Here is a 20,251-nt window from a genome sequence, read left to right on the forward strand (position 1 = left end):
GGTCCCAGAGGCCACGTGCGCAGGCTCACCAGCCTATGGCTCTTGCTCCGTCTGCTGTACCCTTCCTGTTGCAGCCACCTCACAGAGGAGCCTAGCTGTCTTTAGCTCGCTTGTGCGCTGCCCCTCCCCCATTCCCCATGGGCCTAGTAGATAGGTTGGCCGCTGGGGGCAAGCCCAGCGCCTGGGGAGCCACGGGAGAAAGGAGACCGAGGGGGAAAAGTCTCAGCTTCGTCTTCTCCCCCACACAGGGACTTGTACTCCTTCAGAGAGCGGTTGCCACGCAGCGGTGTTTATTCAAGAGGAGTCTGGCACAAAGCAGGAGTGTGCCGGTCGCGGCTGTGGCAGCCTTGAGCCTGCTTGGACGGGAGGCCGTGGCCTAGGGTTCCTAAGTTGGGCCCGGGGCCAAGGCAGGCCAGGTGGGTGCTACCCTGACCCTGCTGCCTCCCTAGATGCAGGTACAGCATTGTCTCCAGGGAGACTGAGGACCCTGGATTCCTCCACTGGCAGGGGTTTGGCCTCTGGACAGAGGTGAGAGATGACGGTGTTCACCGAGCCGTTTGGACCGGGGTGCTGAGCTTCCGAAGTCTTTGGAAGGAGGGACAAACTCTAACTTGGAGCGAGCACAAAGCGTGCTGTGAGGGGAAAAGGGAGCCGCGAGACTGGAGGTGGTCCCTGCCCCTCTCTGGGTTTCTCTAAGAGAGGCCAGACTTGCTGCCCCTGACTGATACCGGAAAGGAAACAGGGCTGCCCTTCCCTGCCCTGGCTTGTTAACCCATCTGCTCTGCAGGTTCGTGACCTTAGGCGGTGGGTGGTTCTCCTCTGGGCTAGATTCCCTGGGGGTGCTGAGACCGATGCTGCCACAGGGATGGGGACAGCGCTGAGCTCGGGGACCAGGGCACCAGGTTACCATGAGGATTTTGGAACGATTCTATTCCGGGTTTGAATTCTAACCACACACACACACACACACACACACACACACACACACACACACACACACACGTGCGGGACATATGGGGCTTTGGCTTGGCCCTTCTGAGCCTCCGTTTCCTTGTATGTTAAGCCTCTCCTGCCCCTGCTTTTGGGAGTGGAGACAGGAGGGCATGTGGCTAGCCCATAGACAGAACGGAACTTCCTATCTCGATTTCATCCTAAGGGTGGCGCTCAGCTCGTTTCATGCTAGTCTGATCTTGGTCTCTCAACACTATGGTTCTCCCGGCCACCCTTCAGAGTGAGGCTCACATTGGTAGGGGATCTACAAGGGTGATTTTGTTTATTTTTCTTTTATCTCTTTTTTGAGTCAGGGTCTCATGTAGTCCAGGCTGGCCTCAAACTTGGGGTGTAACTGAGGAAGACCTTGAACTTCTGATATCTCTGTATCTCCAGAGTGCCGTGGACACAGGGGTGTGCCACTCTGTCTGACTCTCAGAAGGCTGGATCTTTTTCAGAAGTGTGAGGGTTAATGGGGCTTCCTTCTGTCCCAGCATCAGTGAGGTAGCCACCGACCATCCTGGCACCTGGCCCCAGGTGGGGAAGCGACGGGCCTGTAGTTGGGACTTCTCGAGTTTGGTACAACTGGCTTAAGTTCCATCCAGGGAGCAGCATATTTGAAGCAGGGAGAATGTGGCAGAGGATAAAGGGCAGGGTACATCAACCTGGGCTCTAAAGACACCTGCCTCTGAAGGCAGCGATAGCCTCCCGTCATCTCCCAGGGCCACCATCCTTGTAGACACAAAGGTCTACTGTTTATGATCCATGAGCAGTAACAAGGTGGCAAAGCAATGCTGCTGGGGCTACTCCCCGCACAGACACGGCAGATCCCAGAACCACGGACTGTCCCTTGTCCTCATCACAGCCACTTCCCTGCTGGGGCTCATCACTCTCCTAGTCTCTCCCTGTTTTATTGCAAAGCCCTACCACCCACGTATGCACTGCCAAGGACCCGGGTCACGCTTGCCTTCCTTCCAGTGGCAAGGTCCGTCGTCTTTCAGAGCCTGGCTTCCTCCACACTTGCCATTGTGGTCATCCTTGGTATACTGACCACGGCAATCATTGTTTTCCCTGCTGTGTCGTGTGAATGGTGAACATTTGGAATGCTTCCGGATTCGGTGGTGAGCCACCTCATGGCTGCTGGGAACGGTCCCCCTCTCCTCCCCTGGGTCATGTGCACAAGACTGCCTGCGGGTAGACAGCCAGGACCGGAGTTGCTGGCACCGGTGCAGACGTCTTGCGCTTAGCTAGAGAAAGCCAGCCAGAGTCCAGGTGAAGCCCCAGTGTGCAACCTGCTTGCGGCCGGCACGGCTTTCTGTCACTCTCCACTCGTGCCAGCTGGGTACCACTTCCCATCTCACTGCATGCCAACCTTGGTAGAGCAGTGGCCACACCATGTTTCTAGTGTTTCCTGGGTCACCAGGGATGTGCACCTAGCTTGAGTCTTTCCCATTTTCCTTTGCATGAAGGTCCTGTGAACAGCTGTGGGCTGCTGTTTTCCTCCCCAGCTGCCTTTCTGTTCCTGGAGGGCCGGCCACCGGCCAGGGTTGTTATTTCTCTGCTGTCACAGACTCGGGCTCCAGGGTAACTGTCTGGAAGCTGCGATTTCCACTTGGTCTGGTTCTAACCCTTTGCTTCTCGGCTCCACTTACCCTCCTCATCTCCCTGGGATTCTCTTCAACCCAAGGTTAGGAAGCAATGGCATTCCATGAGCGCTCTCAGAGTCCCAGGTGAACTCCAGCCTCTGACAAGTGAGCTGCTGTCGGGACAGTTGACATTCTCCTTTAAAGTTTTCATTGATGACTGTTGTTACATGTACATATATATTATATATATGTGAGTACTGATGTGACCAGCATGTGTGCAGAGGTCTCCATTCTCCCGAGCATACACACACACACACACACACACACACACACACACACACACACACGCTCACACACACCGACACACACCGGAGGTCACATTCCTTGGCTCTGTAGGGCATAAGAAAGGTAGGTAAGGCACTGTGTGTAGGGTGTGTGGTATGTGGATTCTTGGTGGCATGCTTGATCCTGTCTGTGGAGGTCACTGCAAGGTCACGATTTCTACAGACTGTTCTCTTTGAATGAGTCTGTGGGAGCTTTTCTCTTTTTATTTTATTTTATTTTATATTTGGTTTTTGGAGACAGAGTTTCTCTGTGTTGCTTTGGAGCCTGTCCTGGAATTCACTCTATAGACCAGGCTGGCCTCGAACTCACAGAGATCCGCCTGCCTCTGCCTCCTGAGTGCTGGGATTAAAGGTGTGTGCCACCACCACCCGGCTGGAGCTTTTCTCAAAGTGGCACCAGATCTGCTATTCCAAGTGCCCTAACCAGCCTGCCAGCCATCCCCTGCTCATCCCAGAAAATCCAGGAAATGTGCCTATTGTCCTCTGGAGGGAACATCTTCACTTTGTCTCTGACCGCAGCCAGACCTTGGTAGTGTCCTGCCCCAGAAGCTTTCAATGGGCCTAGAGTTTCCCTTCAGGACCTGCTGCTACTCAACAGTGCCCACCGCTGACCGAGGGCTAGGCACAGCATTTGGTGATTGCCTTTGTTTTTCAGCTCTCAGGATTATACCTAGGGCCTCAAACATGTTAGGTAAAATGCTTACCATACAGTGAGTTTTTGTTTTCTACTTTTTATTTTGAGACAGTGGCTCCCTAAGTTGCCCAGGCTGGCCTTGAAATTTCCCTCTTTTCCTGTCTCAGTTTACCATCGGGTCATCTTTAAAAATTATATATAATTTATATATTATATATGTAACATGTATCAGATAATATATATTTTAATATAGTAATGTAACATATACAATATATGCATATAACTTGTATAATATATACATTATATATAATTTACACACACATATATATATAATTTATTTACTTTTATTCTTTGACAGTTTCATGCATGTATACAATGTATAGTGAGTCTATCCATCCCCACCATCCCCTTCTTCCCCTAGATTCTCCAACGCATCTCCCTCCCTTCCTTGCTTCATGTCTTTTTATTTTCTTTCTTTTTTGAGACAGTGTTTCTTTGTGTAGCCCTGGCTGCCCTGGAACTCACTTTGTAGACCAGGCTGCCCTTGAACTCAGAGATCCGCCTGCCCGTTTCCTGAGTGTTGGGATTAAAGGCATGTGCCACCACCTGTCCTTCCATCCTTTCTAATGACCCACTGGGTCTGCTTTGTGATGAGATGCTGACTGATGCCACCAACAGAAGATGTGTCATAGTGCTCCTCCCCATCCTCCATCTCCTAAGCACTGCTCCTCCCCATCCTCCATCTCCTAAGCACTGCTCCTCCCCATCCTCCATCTCCTAAGCACTGCTCCTCCCCATCCTCCATCTCCTACAGCGCTGTTCCTCCCCATCCTCCATCTCCTACAGCGCTGCTCCTCCCCATCCTCCATCTCCTACAGCGCTGCTCCTCCCCATCCTCCATCTCCTACAGCGCTGCTCCTCCCCATCCTCCATCTCCTACAGCGCTGCTCCTCCCCATCCTCCATCTCCTAAGCACTGCTCCTCCCCATCCTCCATCTCCTACAGCGCTGCTCCTTCCCATCCTCCATCTCCTACAGCGCTGCTCCTCCCCATCCTCCATTTCCTACAGCGCTGCTCCTCCCCATCCTCCATCTCCTACAGCGCTGCTCCTCCCCATCCTCCATCTCCTAAGCACTGCTCCTCCCCATCCTCCATCTCCTACAGCGCTGCTCCTCCCATCCTCCATTTCCTACAGCGCTGCTCCTCCCCATCCTCCATCTCCTACAGCGCTGCTCCTCCCCATCCTCCATCTCCTAAGCACTGCTCCTCCCCATCCTCCATCTCCTACAGCGCTGCTCCTCCCCATCCTCCATCTCCTAAGCACTGCTCCTCCCCATCCTCCATCTCCTAAGCACTGCTCCTCCCATCCTCCATCTCCTAAGCACTGCTCCTCCCCATCCTCCATCTCCTAAGCACTGCTCCTCCCCATCCTCCATCTCCTAAGCACTGCTCCTCCCCATCCTCCATCTCCTACAGCGCTGTTCCTCCCCATCCTCCATCTCCTACAGCGCTGCTCCTCCCCATCCTCCATCTCCTACAGCGCTGCTCCTTCCCATCCTCCATCTCCTACAGCGCTGCTCCTCCCCATCCTCCATCTCCTACAGCGCTGCTCCTCCCCATCCTCCATCTCCTAAGCACTGCTCCTTCCCATCCTCCATCTCCTAAGCACTGCTCCTTCCCATCCTCCATCTCCTACAGCGCTGCTCCTTCCCATCCTCCATCTCCTACAGCGCTGCTCCTCCCATCCTCCAGCTCCTCTAGCGCTGCTCCTCCCCATCCTCCATCTCCTAAGCACTGCTCCTCCCCATCCTCCATCTCCTAAGCACTGCTCCTCCCCATCCTCCATCTCCTAAGCACTGCTCCTCCCCATCCTCCATCTCCTACAGCGCTGCTCCTTCCCATCCTCCATCTCCTACAGCGCTGCTCCTCCCATCCTCCAGCTCCTCTAGCGCTGCTCCTCCCCATCCTCCATCTCCTAAGCACTGCTCCTCCCCATCCTCCATCTCCTAAGCACTGCTCCTCCCCATCCTCCATCTCCTAAGCACTGCTCCTCCCCATCCTCCATCTCCTACAGCGCTGCTCCTCCCCATCCTCCATCTCCTAAGCACTGCTCTTCCCATCCTCCATCTCCTACAGCGCTGCTCCTCCCCATCCTCCATCTCCTAAGCACTGCTCCTCCCATCCTCCATCTCCTAAGCACTGCTCTTCCCATCCTCCATCTCCTACAGCGCTGCTCCTCCCCATCCTCCATCTCCTAAGCACTGCTCCTCCCATCCTCCATCTCCTACAGCGCTGCTCCTCCCCATCCTCCATCTCCTAAGCACTCCTCCCATCTTCCAGCCCCTACAGGACTGCTCCTTTGATGTGTCTCAGCTTGGGGAAATTGAGAAAAATTGGTGTCTCATTTAGGACTGAGCACTCAACATTGGTTATATTTTCTGAGTACTTGTCCGTTTTCTGAAGATTTATGATTTATTTATGTTTGTGTGTGTGTCTGTCTATTTGTCTGTCTGTCTCTGTGTGCCTGTATGTGGGTACCTGTGGAGGTCAAAGGGGAGTGTCTGATCCTGTGGAGCTGGAGTTACAGGCTGATGTGAGCTGCCAGCTGTGGGTTCTGGGAGCTGACTTCAGGTCCTCCGTAAGATCAGCAAGCACTCTCCCGTCCCTTGAATGTTCTTGATAACCTTGTGAAAGAGATGTTTTTAATTCCATTTTGCTGTGAAAACAGAGGTTCCCAGAGCTTTACTAATGTGCCTGAGGCTGCGTGGGTAGCAGGTGGCACGTCTTTGGCTCCTGAGGGAACAATCTGATCTGTGTGTGGCAACGTCCACGGAAGCCATCGGCTTGAGTCTTCTGATGCAGCGCTGTGCCTTGATTGGTCACCTAGCCTCGCTGAGTCTCAATTGTTTGACCTGTAAAGTGAGGGTCATAACATCTACTTTCTTGCTCTATTTCCGGGGTAAATGGCATTCTTGGAAGCGTGTAGTCCAGGGCCAGATGCACAGCAACACAGGGCTGCTGGACATCACGTTCCTTCTTTTAATCTTTCCTGGGCAAGACCGTCAGCGATGCCACGCGTCTGCCCTGAATTCATTCATTTATCCACACTACTAACCTTTATTGACTTATTTATTGCTGTGCACCAGTCATGGTGTTTGGCCCTTTGCATTCCCTTGTGAGCGTGCATGTGTGTGCATGAAAGTGTGTATAGATGCTTGTTTGTGTGTGTGGGTGCATGCGGAGGCCAGAGACCAACCCCAGGTTTTATGAGTCAGGGTCTTGATGGCCTGAAGGTCACTGAGTAGGCTACACTGGACGGCTGGTGACCCCAGGATTCCATGTGTCTCTGCTTTTCCAGTGCTGGGATTACAAGGCCACTGTGCCTGTCTTACCTCCCCACCCCCACGGGTTCTGGCGGTTTGAACTGGGATTCTCTTTGTAGACAGAGTTGCTCTGTGTCTCAACAGTGGCTCCCAAATAACCATTCAGAGACTTGTTGCTAATTACAAATGCATGGCTGATAGATAGCTCAGGCTTGTTACTAGCATTTTACCAACAACCAGGCCATTTCTCGGGGCTTTCTTCAGACCCTGCAGGCTGCTAGCTGACCCGAATCTCATGTTATCTGAACGACAGAGGGCTTACAGGAGTATCAGTTCCATCCTATCTCATGACTGACGGATGCTGGTCCCAGCAGGCAGTGGGGTGGCTACAGAGACGGTGGAGGGGGCCCCAGTTGTGCAGTGGGGGGGGGAGGCTTTCTCTGAACCATCTTCTTGATGGTCTGCAAGCCAGTCTCAGTGGGATCCCAGGGCTCTGAGCAGATGGGTGAGCTTGGGATACCTCCACCCAGGGTGTGGTGGGTGTGGGCATCAGTCTCCCTGGTGAGAGCGGAGGTGACTTGGGACCTGTGTTAGTCAGCATCCCATCTCTGTGACTGACAAAATACTTGAGGAAACTGACTTGAAGGACGGGTTGGTTTTGCCTCATGGTTTCTGAGGTCTATGTTCTCTGACTTTGTTGTTTCTGGGCCTGTGGTGAGAGGAACTTCATGACAGGATGTATGGAGTAGACAAAGCCGCTTGTCTCATGGTAGACGGGAACAAGAAGACACAGTGAGAAAGGAGCTGAGGTCCTAATGTCCTTTTCAAGGCCACGCCCTCAATGATCTCTTACTGCCTATGGCTGACTCCTTAAAGGATCCTCTCCTTCCCAGTGGCCACCCTCCCCTTGTCTCCAGCTCCTCCATCCCTGACCTTTTCATGACAACTTCAAGAAACCGTTTGCTCGCTGCATCAGCTTCCTTCTCCCACCTGCTTGTCACTCTCTGTCGCCACAGGCACAGTTGACATTGGACGTCTTCCTCAGTCAGTCACCACGTCATCTTCTGACAGGGTCTCCCTCTGGCTGTGACTTTCTATTTGTCTAGACAAGTGGCCAGCAAGCCTCAAGTCTCCTTCTCTCCCTGCACCCCCCCTCCGCCCAGTTCTGGGATGGCAGGTGTGTGCTGCCCTGCCCAGGTTCTGGGGGATTGGAACTCAGGTCCTCATGCTCCCGTAGCAAGCTTTGTGCCAACAGAGCCGTCTCCCCACCCCGCTGCTGTGCTTGTGCCCAGCCGCACTGATCACTAAGTAGGGCCCAGACTCCACGTTAATGAAGGGCCCATCTCTGTGTTCTCAAGTGTTACTGAGGCTTGCCAGGGGTTCAGAGGCCTTCAGCAACGTGCTTCAGTCACGCTGTGCTCAGGAGTGGGGTGTGACCTTGCTCCCCTTTGTGTTGTGGTCTTTGGGCCATGGTGAGCTGGAGTGGACCCTCGGGCCTCCAGCAACAGCTAGGAGATGAGAGTCGGCAGACCTCCTAAGGACATTAGGGTTTTCCCTGGAAGGCTGTGACTGGGCTGCCTCTGGGAAGCAGAGGTGGGTGGAAGGCTTGAGGGTGGCTGCTCCTCACCCCCAGAGAGAAGGCACTATGTAAGGAAAAGTCTTCAATTCAGCCTGTACCTTGTCTATATCAGCAGTCAAGTTTTGATTCTTTTTTCCCCTCCCTCCCTCCCTCCCTCCCTTCCTTCCTTCTTTCTTCCCTTCTTTCTTTTCTTCCTTCCATTTATTTTCTGCACCGGAGCCAGAGTCTGTAAACTTGTTTCTTGATTCTGTCAAAACCGTTACTTCCCAAGCATGCTTTTCCAGGGGCCCACTCCAGGGTCTGCACCATGGCCATCATAACCTTCGCAGGCTGGGGCTCTCTGGGTCTCCAGACCCACAGATGTGTTTGTCCTTCCACCTCTGGATTTGGAATGCCTTTCTCTGTTTTGACCATTGACATCCTGAATCAGGCCCAGCAAGGCTGTTTTCCCACAGTTGGCATCTCAGACAATGATGTGGTCCCCTTAGGTGCCTACCTGCCCAGATACTGCCACTGCCCCTTTGGTCCCCTGGCCTGACTGGTGTGTCAGTGTGGAAGTACTTGCCCCACACGGGTGGCAGTGAGCACCCACTTTGCTCTTCCTCCCTCAGTGACAATAAGCACTCACGTAGAAACAAGGACCCATAGTGAGCCCTGGAGGAGGCCAAGGGACCTCTGAGCTAGGTGCAGTGACACACGCCTGGGAGCTCAACACTCCAGAGGCTGAGATGGAAAGATCTGAGTTCTAGGCCTGCCTGGGCTACATACTGAGATCCTATTTCAGAAAAGGAAAACAAAAGGGTGTGTGTGTGTGTGTGTGTGTGTGTGTGTGTGTGTGTGTGTGTAGAATCTAGTTGAACTTCTGCATCTCCATCTCCTGCACGTGGACACTTATGCCCGTCAGTCTCTGTGAAGGGTGGGAAGGCCATCCCCACTGTAACTCTCAAGATGGCGTGAGGGAGCCTTTGTGTTTTGTTTTGCCCTGCCTTGCTGCCTGAGCTGTTTGCTGTTCTCTTTGGGACAGTAGTTCCCTGGGAAACAAGGTGAGCATGGGCCCTGGCTGTGTGGTCTGTGAGAGGCCCAGGGGTGGCTGAAGTTTGTTCTTGAGGCTGACACACTCTGGAGCCAATGCTAGCTTAGTTTTCTTTCTACTTGAAATCTGAGTCCCTTCCTCCCTGTACCTTCATTCTTGCTGTCAGGGCCATCACGGAGCCCCTGTCACCACAGCTTTCTGGAAAGGAGCAGAAAATGTTTATTTGAGGGAAACTGAGGCTGAGAGAGAAGGAATCAGACACTTAAGACAATGTGGAACATGGAGGGGTGAGAATAAAATTCTGGCTATTATACTCTCCTGCCTCATTGAACCCTTTAGGTTGAGTTTAGCTTATTCAGTAAGTAGAGGACATAGGCCTTCGTAGCCAGAACAGTGTCTTGTACAAATGGGACCTCAGTGAATTCTGCCTAGGGCACAGTGGCTGAAAGTCCCCTGAGCTAAATCCCGAGCTCCGTGTGCATTGGAGTTCCTCATTCTGACTTTTGTCCGAGGGACAGGGATCTTTGTAGGCCCACCACACCCTGGGCCTGGGTGATCTTCCGGTGTTAGGGATGGGGTGCCACTCCTGGCTGTCACCTGGGACATGACTGCTTGTCCATTAGCCAGCGTGGCCAACCTCCTCTTGGGCAGGTGCATGGGAGACCCTGCTCTGTGGATCTGGGGTTGAAGATGCTAACTTGCGGGGTGGCTTGATGATTGCACTGTGGGAAGCTAGGTGATGGCCCAGTGGTTCCTTCCTGTGAGTTCCCAGGCATGGAGGAATGAGGCTGACCCAGTCTGTGGACATTGACTTTCGGGGGCAGCCAGCGAGGACAGTCCTATTCACAAGGCATTGCAGTAGAAGGATTATAAAAACGAACTCATTCTGTGCTCTTGGGCAACTCCTAATGGTCTGTTTAGAAAAGAGCACTTTGAGTAAACTGAGGCACCAATGACTACCTTGGCAACCTAAGGGGAGAGGGGGGAGCTAAATTTTTACTGTGTGATGGACCTGAACTGTAGGCCAGTGGCTCAGTCCTGTTTGGACATCAAAAGTCACTTTGGAGTTAAAACGACAGACACACTCTTGTAGCCTGCTTACTAGACTAGTTCAGTGGGAGGGGGATGGATGAATGGACGGGCAGGCCCCGGTGGTGGTGTCTCTGAATTTTAACCAGACTCTAGGTGACAGAGATCTTCTGCCAGGCTTTCGAACAGGAATGTAGATGAATGTGGCTAATTTACCTAGATTGTCCACAGATACTGCGATTTTCTGATGAGAGTTAATACCTCCTGCCTCCAAAGCCCCAGACTCCAGCCTGTGGGCTTTCGTTTAGACCAAGAGTGGTACTCTGGGTCTTCCAGGAAACTGCTGGCCTGGCCGGCTCATTGAACCTCTTTTTCACCCTTGACCAAAGGGTGAGGACTGTCTCTGTGGGCTAGAATTTTCTCATTAGCTTGGAAGAAGTGCTGTCTTGCAGGTCTTCCTGGTTGCGGTTACTACCATGTGGCTAAATCTTTCTTATCCTGGTAGTTACTGAGGAAAATTCTGGGAGAGAGGACCCAACTGCCAGGCAGGGGCACAGGGTTGGGTCAGGACAGCTGCCTGAGCCTCATTCAACCTGTCAGACCAGACGTTGCCAGGAATTCCCTTACCTTCTGAGACCGGGTCAGGGCTTGTGGCAGGCTGGCTTCCAGGCTGGCTTTCTCAGCTCCTGAGCTGGGGGTCGTGGTGTTCTTGCCTGACCCCAGATGGCATCTGGAGGGAAACACTCTCAGGGGTTGACACCGGGAGGCCCAATTCTACCACGACTCAGGTCTGACTGTGTCCCGCCTCCACCTGTTTCAAGAAGGCCTGGATAAAGCTGTGTGGAGTTTCAGAGCCTGCAGTGAAGCCCAGTCAGTCAGGGGCAAGAGCTGATGGCTGACCCTGAAGGATTGAGGGAGATGAAGAGGCTTAGAGTGGCCAAGGTGGCTCAGAGTCTGAGAGCGTTAGAGGTGTAACTTGTCCAGTGAAGTGAGAACAAGCACCATGCTCCTCTTACCAGTGTAAACAGGCCTAACCTGAAAAACAAACAACCCCCCCAAAACTGGAGGACCAGTGTTGGGGAGACCCTGCCAACACCCCAACCTTGAGCTGAGGATAAGCATCTGTCACAGGCTCCCAGGCAGCTCCTGAGGCAAGGACTTTGGAAGAAAACAGAAAATACTAGGAAAGAACGACAGAATGACACCTTCCCTGAGGCTTGAAGGCATCCTGTGAAAGTGACAAGGAGTGACAGGTTGATTGGGCTCCATCGGGATTCCTCTCCAGAGTCACATGGCTCCAGGGCTCTGGGAACTGTGGCATTTCTGAGAGAGGACAAAGGGTATCATGGGTCTGGCATTGATCTTTTCACCTCTGCCAGGCTTTAGTTCTGGTAGATTGCTGCAGAGGGTTTAAAACTATTTTGTTTCTTGTTTTTCTTCCTTCCTTCCTTCCTTCCTTCCCTCCCTCCTTCCTTCCTTCCTTCCTTCCTTCCTTCCTTCCTTCCTTCCTTCCTCCCTCCCTCCCTCCCTCCCTTTCTTCCTTCCTTCCTTCTTTTCTTTCTTCCCTTGCTCACAGGGCCTGGATGTCACAGACCAGCACTCTTTGGACCCCCGAGGCTTGCACTCAGGGTCCAGGGACAACTGCCACCTCCAGACAGCCTGGTGGGCACCTTCCCCACCTAGGGCATGGACACCCATGATGAAGTCCCTCCAGGTAGGGAACCTTGTTGGGCTGGGTACATTCCTTGGATAGTTTAGGGGTCACCCACTACTGGGGAGATGCATCCAGGTGGCGGCTGGCCACATGGTGGTACTGGCTGTCCTGACTTCAATTGCCTTGTCTGTCTGCAAAGCTCCAAGGCCTGCAGGGGTTTGGAGTGCCCTGCGGTCTTCGACTGGCTTTGTATCTGCTTTGATGCAGTGGTTTGGTTCCTTGAAGGGTTAATTCCATCTTGTGGTTGTGAGCCTGTGGGTGGCCAGGTCAGGAGACAGCCCAGACACTCTGATTTCTGGTGGAAATTGAGGGATTTACCTCTGCCCCAGATGAACTAGATGACTCTCAAATGTGGAGTTACTACTAACCTTGGATACACACACACACACACACACACACACACACACACACATAAGGGCGAGGCAGGTGATGGATGCTCTGAGACAGGGGCTTTGCCAAGGCCAAGGCTTTTCTGCTAAGGGATTTATCTGTCGTGGGTACCAGAGGATGGTCCAGGGAAAGCACCAAGATGCCCGGTGACAGAAGCCAGGGCTGTGGTCAGCAGGGATCATTTTACTGGTTGCTGGAGGACGGGGACTGAGGAGACTGAAGAAACTGTAGCTAAAGGGCTTGGACCCAAAGCCGGAGGGAGATGGAAAACAGTCAGAGACGGAGAAAGCAGCCATGAGGGAGAAAGCAGCCATGAGGGAGAAAGCAGCCATGAGGGAGAAAGCAGCCATGCAGCAGGAAGAATTTGATGGAAGAGGGAACCTAGCGAGGGTTTGTGGAATTTGTTTGAAGTCACTGCCTGACTGGCACCCCCATCAGTGGGCCAGGCTCTGGTGTGAGTGAGGTCTAGGACCTGCCCTTGGTTCTTCCAGCAGAGACCCCAAGGGGGAGAATGACAGTGAGCATGGGTACTCCTATTCTTCCTTTATACCTTAGTTCTGGTCCCAGAGGACTCTAATGTACCATTATCCTGTGATTTTGTCCCCAGCCAAAGTTCTGGCTCCAGTGGCTGTGAACTGTGGGAGTGTTCCTCGGACTAGCGCTGGGCTCCGAGTGCCCCCACCTGGAAGCATCGACTCTAGTCTTCTCGCTTATGGTGAAGGTGAGAGCCTGCTCTGGTGACTGGGTCACACCAAATGGCCCTGGTGGCCTCTCTGGGGTCTTTGGCATGGGATTGGAGATGATCCTCTAGAAACTACCCAGTCAAGACCACTGACTGGAGCTGGAACCACAGAGCCAGGAGGAGGATGGGATGACATCTGGATGTTGGGACATTCTCCAACTAGAGCAGGTGTTTTTGTATCATGGCCCTCGTTTAAAATGTTCCTAGAGACTAATTTTAGCACAGTGGAGGAAGTGGAGGATCAGAGTTCAAAATCATCCCCAGCTACAAGGAGTCTGAAGCTAACCTGGGTACATAGACTCTTGTCTAAAAGAAAAAGAAGTTAAAAACTTACAATTATTCAAACTTGTAACCATTTAAATCTGACAAAACATTTATATACCAACTTTTATGTGTGTGGAGTGATGCCTAGTTTTAAAAATCATTTTAGGGAGTAGAGAAGAAAAACAAAACAAAAACAGAGAACCACCCCCCAAAAAACTTAAACAAAAAGTATAAATGAACAAAAAATGTCTCCTTAGGGGATGAGGGTCTCCAGGGATGGGAACGTGGTGCTATTGGTATGAATTAGCTCTTCTGGGAACCTGGGATTCCTCAAACTCCAGCAAGACCGGGCTGGTCTCTCTAGGGGCCTGCATCTTGGGTTTAGGAATGCGCCGGTCTTGAGTAGCCCCACAAACATGGCTGCCTGCTCTGTTGCTTGCCTTGACTCTACTCAGCCCCTCTGTCACCTTCTGCTCCTGGACTCTTCACTCCTGTGTCCAGCTATGGACTGCTAGGGCAGGGCTCAGTCCCTCTGGTCTGAGTGGAGGCTTCCACGACTCTGGGTACTTATGTTCTCTCAGGTTGTGGCTGGTCAGGGAGTTTGGCCATCCTTGGGTTGTATGCCAGCTCCAGCTCAAGCTCTGCAGACTGAGCATCAGGTCTTAGGACTCAGGTCCAGGGATTCCACGAAGTGAAACAATATGGAAGCGCCTCTGCCAGCACCCCACCTACTCTTTCCATTGCTCTTCCAGGTTTTAGGACTCCTCCGGGTCTTGTAGTTTGCTGTTACCTTCCTTCTATATCACTACTCACAGCAGTGAGTGCACTGAACATTTCTCTCCGTGACTTAGGGCTCATCTCATATTTCCCTTGAACCTATTAACAGCATATCACATTCCTCTGACTGAAAGTCCCTTAGTCACAAAGCCTGTGCTCCACTCATCCCTGTCCCCCTACTGTTTGGGCCATGCTCAGTACACTGGCAATGCCTACTGAGCGGAGGGCTTGAAGTCTACAGGTGAACACTACTTGTTCAGAAGGCCGGGCTTGTCCTCTGGATCCACGTTTGCTATTGTCGGTGCTCAGAGGTTGGCTCCTGGAGCCTGGTGGATGCATTCCCAGGGCAGACAGCCTTTTTCCTACGTATTTAGCATTCCTTGCCCATTCTGCACCAAGGCTGCCTATAGAGCCCCTTTTATCCTGTGAAGACTTCATGATATGGGTCTCTTTCTTTTTTTTTTTTTTTTTTTCGAGACAGGGTTTCTCTGTGGCTTTGGAGCCTGTCCTGGAACTAGCTCTGTAGACCAGGCTGGTCTCGAACTCACAGAGATCTGCCTGCCTCTGCCTCCCGAATGCTGGGATTAAAGGCGTGTGCCACCACCGCCCGGCCTATGATATGGGTCTCAATCAGGGTTATGTGTCTCGTGGCTCCACTAACCAATAAACGGTCCTCAGGGAGGTCTGAAACTCACAGAATGATTGGGATTCACCAGGCACATGGCCGACCTTTCTATGGAGACAACACACAAACAAGCTCATGCCTGCTGCCACCTTGGGTCTTGGCTGGGAAGCCACTGCATGTCTGTTTCTCCCAGCCTCTCTGCAGCCAGTGTCAAGTGTCCTGCTAAGTGGTGAGAAGCCATCACAGCTCTTGAGTGGACACAAGGACCAGGGCAGCCGCTCGTTGGATGCTCCTTTGAAAGGCTGGCAGGCCAGGAACGGCTACTCCAGGAACCTTGGCGCTCTGCCCTTGGGGCCCCACCCTGTGGTAGCTATCCCCTCCTTGGAATCAGAGGCCAGCAGTGTGGCCCGGGACACTATTCAGATTAAGGACAAGCTCAAGAAGAGGCGGCTTTCAGAAGGCATGACAGCATCTTCTCAAGGTGAGGCGTGACTCCGCCACTACCTGCTCTGAGGTTCAGTCTCTTAGGGGTTCACCGGGGCTGGTCAGTGGGCTTCTACTGATGGGGTGCTGCTTTGTGGGATATGTGGGGGACGGTGAGGATAAAGAGGAACAGATACTGGGAGAGAGCAGTACGCCTTTGAGGCCACTTTAGGAGTGTCCAGGCGGCTCTGCCCCAGGTCGGTGGCTGTGCACCCTCAGCCCCTGTGTCTGCTTGGCACCAGACTGGCATTTTGTGGAAGCGTACAGAATGGCTGGGATTCACCAGGCACCTGATTGACAGCCTATGGAGTCTATTCTCTGGGTCTTAGTGGATATCTTATTATGTCCACATCTCTGACCAGGACATAGATCACAAACAACTAAAGGGAGGAAAGATTTACTTTGGCTCAAAGTTTCAAGCCACGGTGGGGAAGGCAGGGTGGGGCAGCTCGGTTCATGGCAACGGGTGCATGTGTCTGAGGCAGTTCACAAACCAGGACGCCGGAGCACAAGGCTGGACCTAGGGCCCAAGCTGTAACCTTCAAAGGCCTCTCCCTAGTGACCTACTTCTGCCCTCCTCCAGCTGGGCCTCATCTCCTAAAGCCTCCACAGTTGCTCCAAATAGCACAGCCAGCTGGGCAGAGTGCCCCAAACACGAGCCTGAGAAGGGACATTTTAGATCTGAAGTGAGGAACATGGAGGGTCACAGAGCTTCTAGCCAGGGTCAGCTGTCCCCTCTCTAAGCCCAACACTGCTTTTGTCTTTCCCCCCCCATGCCAACTTTGACTGAATTCTATGGAAATGAAAAGGGACCCTCAAAACCCTCTGCTTGTCTGCTGTTATGCAGGGTGTAGGGTGTCGGGTTAGAGGGAGCCCTGCTGTCTCCTCCCCTCAGCATCCCTGTTTCTCCCAGGACTCAAGGTTGTAGGTTAGTATGGAAACCCCTTCTGCTCCCCATGCTCCAGGTCCTAACCCATTCCCCATCCTACCCTTGCTCAGCCTCTCTGGATCCTGGGGGAGGCCCCAAAGGAGTTCCTCTGAGGAGTACCATCCCCCGTACCACCTCACAGAGGCTGTTGAGGGTGGCCAGGCCAATGCCTCCCATCCAGAGTATCCCCACCACCCCTGAGGCCAACAGTACCAAGGAGAAGGACCTGGACCCTCCTGGGGGCAGACAGCATCTCCAGGACTCAGGAGCCAATGGCCGGGAGGTAAGGAGGTTCCGCAGCTCCGGGTCTTTACTGAAGTTATCCTATCTGCTTTTCTTTCCATTACCAACCCTTGTCCCGGGCTCTGTGCATCTCTGTGAGATCGAGATCAGAATGGCACGGAGAGAGACTCGAGGCTGCCATTACACTTCTCCCCGAAACATTCCAGACCCCCACAGCTGGCCTGGGAGTTCGGGTGGGGGTGCTACCTGAGAGATACAGGGACTACAAGACTGTCTGTCCTATAATTGGTAGCCCCAGGGATTTCCCTACTATTCATGTTTCAGGATTTGCCTGGTTTTCTGGACACCTCTTTTTCAATGCCAATGAGTTGGCATGGGGGACCAACCCTGCCCCCAGGCCCGATTTTGTGCATCTGTAAAAGCAGAGCTCTGGATCGGGTGTTTTAGAGGGCCCCTTCTAGCTCTGATAGTCAAAGATTCTTCTGAGATGAGAAGAATGCAAAAGGAAATAAAAACAACAGAAGAGCTTGCCAGCCTTCCCACTGGAGTGGCCAGGAAGGAATGACCTCTCCTGAGGGGGCTGGGGTGGGGCTAAGAGCCTGGGCCGGCATCCTTTCCCCAGCAGGCTTCTGGCGGGAGACACTCTGTGAGGTTACTAGGGGCTGAACTTCCAGTGAGTCATGCTTCCAAGGACCAGGCTCCCTTCCCCTCCAGGTACAGATTTCTAGGCAATACCTGCATTGCCACGATGAGAAGATGCACAAGTCGCTAGGAGGCATCGTGATCCCGCCCATTCCGAAGGCCCGGCTGCCCACAGGGACCTCTTCCTGCACGCCTGGCTCCCTGCCCAGCCCCCTGGGTCCAGGCCTGGATGTGCTTCCAGGACCAAGGGCCCCACATACTCGGTAAGAGGTCAATCTCAAATCTCAGTTCTGTTTATAGACATCTCTCCTGTAATTTGTGCACCCACAACCCCCCAAAATCCCTTGGACTCCTCATTGCTAAACCACCATGATAGGCACAGCTTTGAGGTGTCAGGCTTGGGACAGGTAAAATGCCCCACCGTGAGCCCCAAACCTATGGAAGCCGGAGCATTCATGTTGGGGCTTCTCTGACTCATGAAGGCATAGATGATAGCGATATGGGCAGCTTGTTTTCTAGTTTCTTAGTGTCTACAGTTGCCATAGTGATGAATAACATAGTTTGTTTCAGGGCATGATCAAGTTCATGGTGAATCTTTATTACTATGTATTTTCTTTTTTTTTAGGTGCTTTTTGTTTTATTTTTTTTATATCTTTTTGCATTTTACATACCAATCCCAGTTCCCAGTTCCTCCTCTCCTCTAATTCCCTCCAAATTTCCCCTGCACCACCCCATCTACTCTTTAGACAGAGTAAGTGACATGGCTTTTTGGAAAGAAGGGCCTCCCCACTATCTATGCTGACAAGGTATCCATCCAAAGAGAATGGATTTCAAAGCAGTAGGGATAAATCCTCGTGCCACTGCCTGTGGCCCTGCAGTCTGCTCCAGCCATTCAACTGTCACCCGCGTTAGGAAGGTCTCGCTTGGTCTTAGGCTGGTTCCTTTCCTGTCCAAGTGGAGTTGGTGAGTTTCCATCAGCTCTGATAAACTGTTTCAGTGCGTGTCCTCATCATGGCCTTGACCTCTTTGCTTATATTCTCACTCCTCCCACTCTTCAACTGAACCGTGGGAGCTCAGTCCAGGGCTCTGCTGTGCGTCTCTGCCTCCGTTTCCATCCAGTGTTGGTTCTATGGTGACATTTAAGATATTCGTCAATCTGACTACAGGCTAAGATCAGTTTGGCCACCCTCTCCTCTATTACTTAGGGCCTTGGGGGGGGGGTCATCCTTGTGGATTCCTGGGAATTCTTAGTGTCAGGTTTTTTGCTAGCCCCATAATGTTTCCCTTAATCAAAATATCTCTTTTCTTGCACTCATCTCTATCCTTCCTTCATCTCGACTCTCCTGTTTCCTCAAGTTCTCCTCCCAAATCACCCTTCGATCCTCCCCCTCCATGCTCTCAATTTTGCCAGGCTCACCTCCTCAGCTACAAAGACACGGCAGGTCTGTGTCACTTTTGAGCAATTAGTAGCACACTGCTCACAGACCCCATTTGAGTGCAGGATCTCCCAAAAGAGCCACAGCTGCATGCTACTATGTATTTTCTTAACTGCTGGATACCAAAACCAACACCATTATCACGTATATGAGGGTGTGCATGTGTGTGCATGTTTGTGTGTGCATATGTGTGAGCATATGAATTTTCCGTGAAACTTTTGGACTTAAAGAGGGGCTCTTTGTACCCAGAAACAGTTGAGGCAGTGGCTCTGAGTACTATGAATCTTCTTGTAAAAAACAAAACAAAACAAAACCAAAACCAGGCAGAGCCTTCTAAATGACTCTCAGCATGCAGTGGCCAGCCCAGACAGTCAGGGTGAGTGGGCAGGGATTCATATAGCACATGTCTGTGAGTGTATGTCTGTGATCATGTTTGTGTATGTGTGTAAGTAGGTACACACATGTGCGTGTATGTGCCTGAACATATGTGAGTGTATGCTCGCTGACCACGAGCCTGGCTCTCCTAGTATGGTGTAATAGTTTACTTCTCTACTGCTATGATAAAACACCACAGGACCAGGGAAAGTTCTAGAAGGAAGAGTTTATTTGGAATTATAGTTCCAGTGGGGAAGAGTCTGCTGTGGCGGGGAAGCATGAGGCATGGTGGCCCAGGATGCTGAGAGCTCCTATCTTGATCCTTGGTCAGGAAGCAGAGCATAAGCCCTGGGAATAGCATGAAGCTTTTGAAACCCCAAAGCCTGCCCTCAAATGGCATAGTTCCTTCAGCAAGGTCGCACCTTCTAAACATATCCAAATATTGCCACCCAATCTGCACCAAGTGTTCAAATGCCAAGACTACGGGGGACGTTTCTCACTTATACCACTCCATAGAGTTGTCATATCTTCCTTCCACATCTTTGGCCTGATGGTCCAGGATCTCCCATTTCTCTCTGGCTTCCTTGATCCCCTGTCTCCTGTGCTACCTTCTCCTCTGTACACCCATGGCCCCATCTCTCTACAGCCTTTCTGGGATGTGAGAACGTGTTTGTGTACCAGCTCCTGGATGGGAGCTCTCTTCCATTTCCACTGTCACCGGCAGCTCACCTCCTCCTCTGGACTGGCTTTCCTGACTGTGGGATATTCCCCTTTGTCAGACTCCTCTCCTCTTTGCAGCGTTAGTGGTGGAGTCCTTTCTCCCGTACCATGACTTAACTCCCTCATATCTTTTGGACTGTGGCCAGCCGTCCACTTTTCTCCTTCCTCTCCCCTCTGGTTTTACATCCATGTCTTCTCTTACATGTTCCCTTTCATCTGTCACTTAAATTTACACGCCCTCGGAATTCCTGATTTTCTTCTGGAGCCCATGACCTCCATGACCAAGGGCCCTGGGTGATGGCCTTGCCCTGGAGACCCACACTCTCCCTGGGAACCTTTGGTTTCTTTGGCAGATGCTGGTTATCATTAGAGGGAGTAGGGGGAATGGGCGAAT

The 20,251-nt window shown here is 52.2% G+C and overlaps 1 protein-coding gene across 1 annotated transcript in view; it reads left to right on the forward strand.

Moving 5' to 3' along the window:
• Positions 1-248: 248 nt before the first annotated feature.
• Togaram2 (TOG array regulator of axonemal microtubules 2) overlaps positions 249-20,251 on the forward strand; it is a 55,485-nt gene continuing 35,482 nt past the window's right edge. Inside the window, exons 1-6 of the mRNA XM_075955257.1 lie at positions 249-416; positions 12,095-12,232; positions 13,230-13,343; positions 15,224-15,511; positions 16,513-16,724; positions 17,399-17,589. Of these exons, the coding sequence (XP_075811372.1) occupies positions 12,205-12,232; positions 13,230-13,343; positions 15,224-15,511; positions 16,513-16,724; positions 17,399-17,589 (833 nt within the window). The 5' untranslated portion in view covers positions 249-416; positions 12,095-12,204. The remainder of the gene's footprint in view (positions 417-12,094; positions 12,233-13,229; positions 13,344-15,223; positions 15,512-16,512; positions 16,725-17,398; positions 17,590-20,251) is intronic.

The sequence above is a fragment of the Microtus pennsylvanicus genome, chromosome 21 (genome assembly GCF_037038515.1).
Source record: "Microtus pennsylvanicus isolate mMicPen1 chromosome 21, mMicPen1.hap1, whole genome shotgun sequence".
Lineage (NCBI taxonomy): Eukaryota > Metazoa > Chordata > Mammalia > Rodentia > Cricetidae > Microtus > Microtus pennsylvanicus.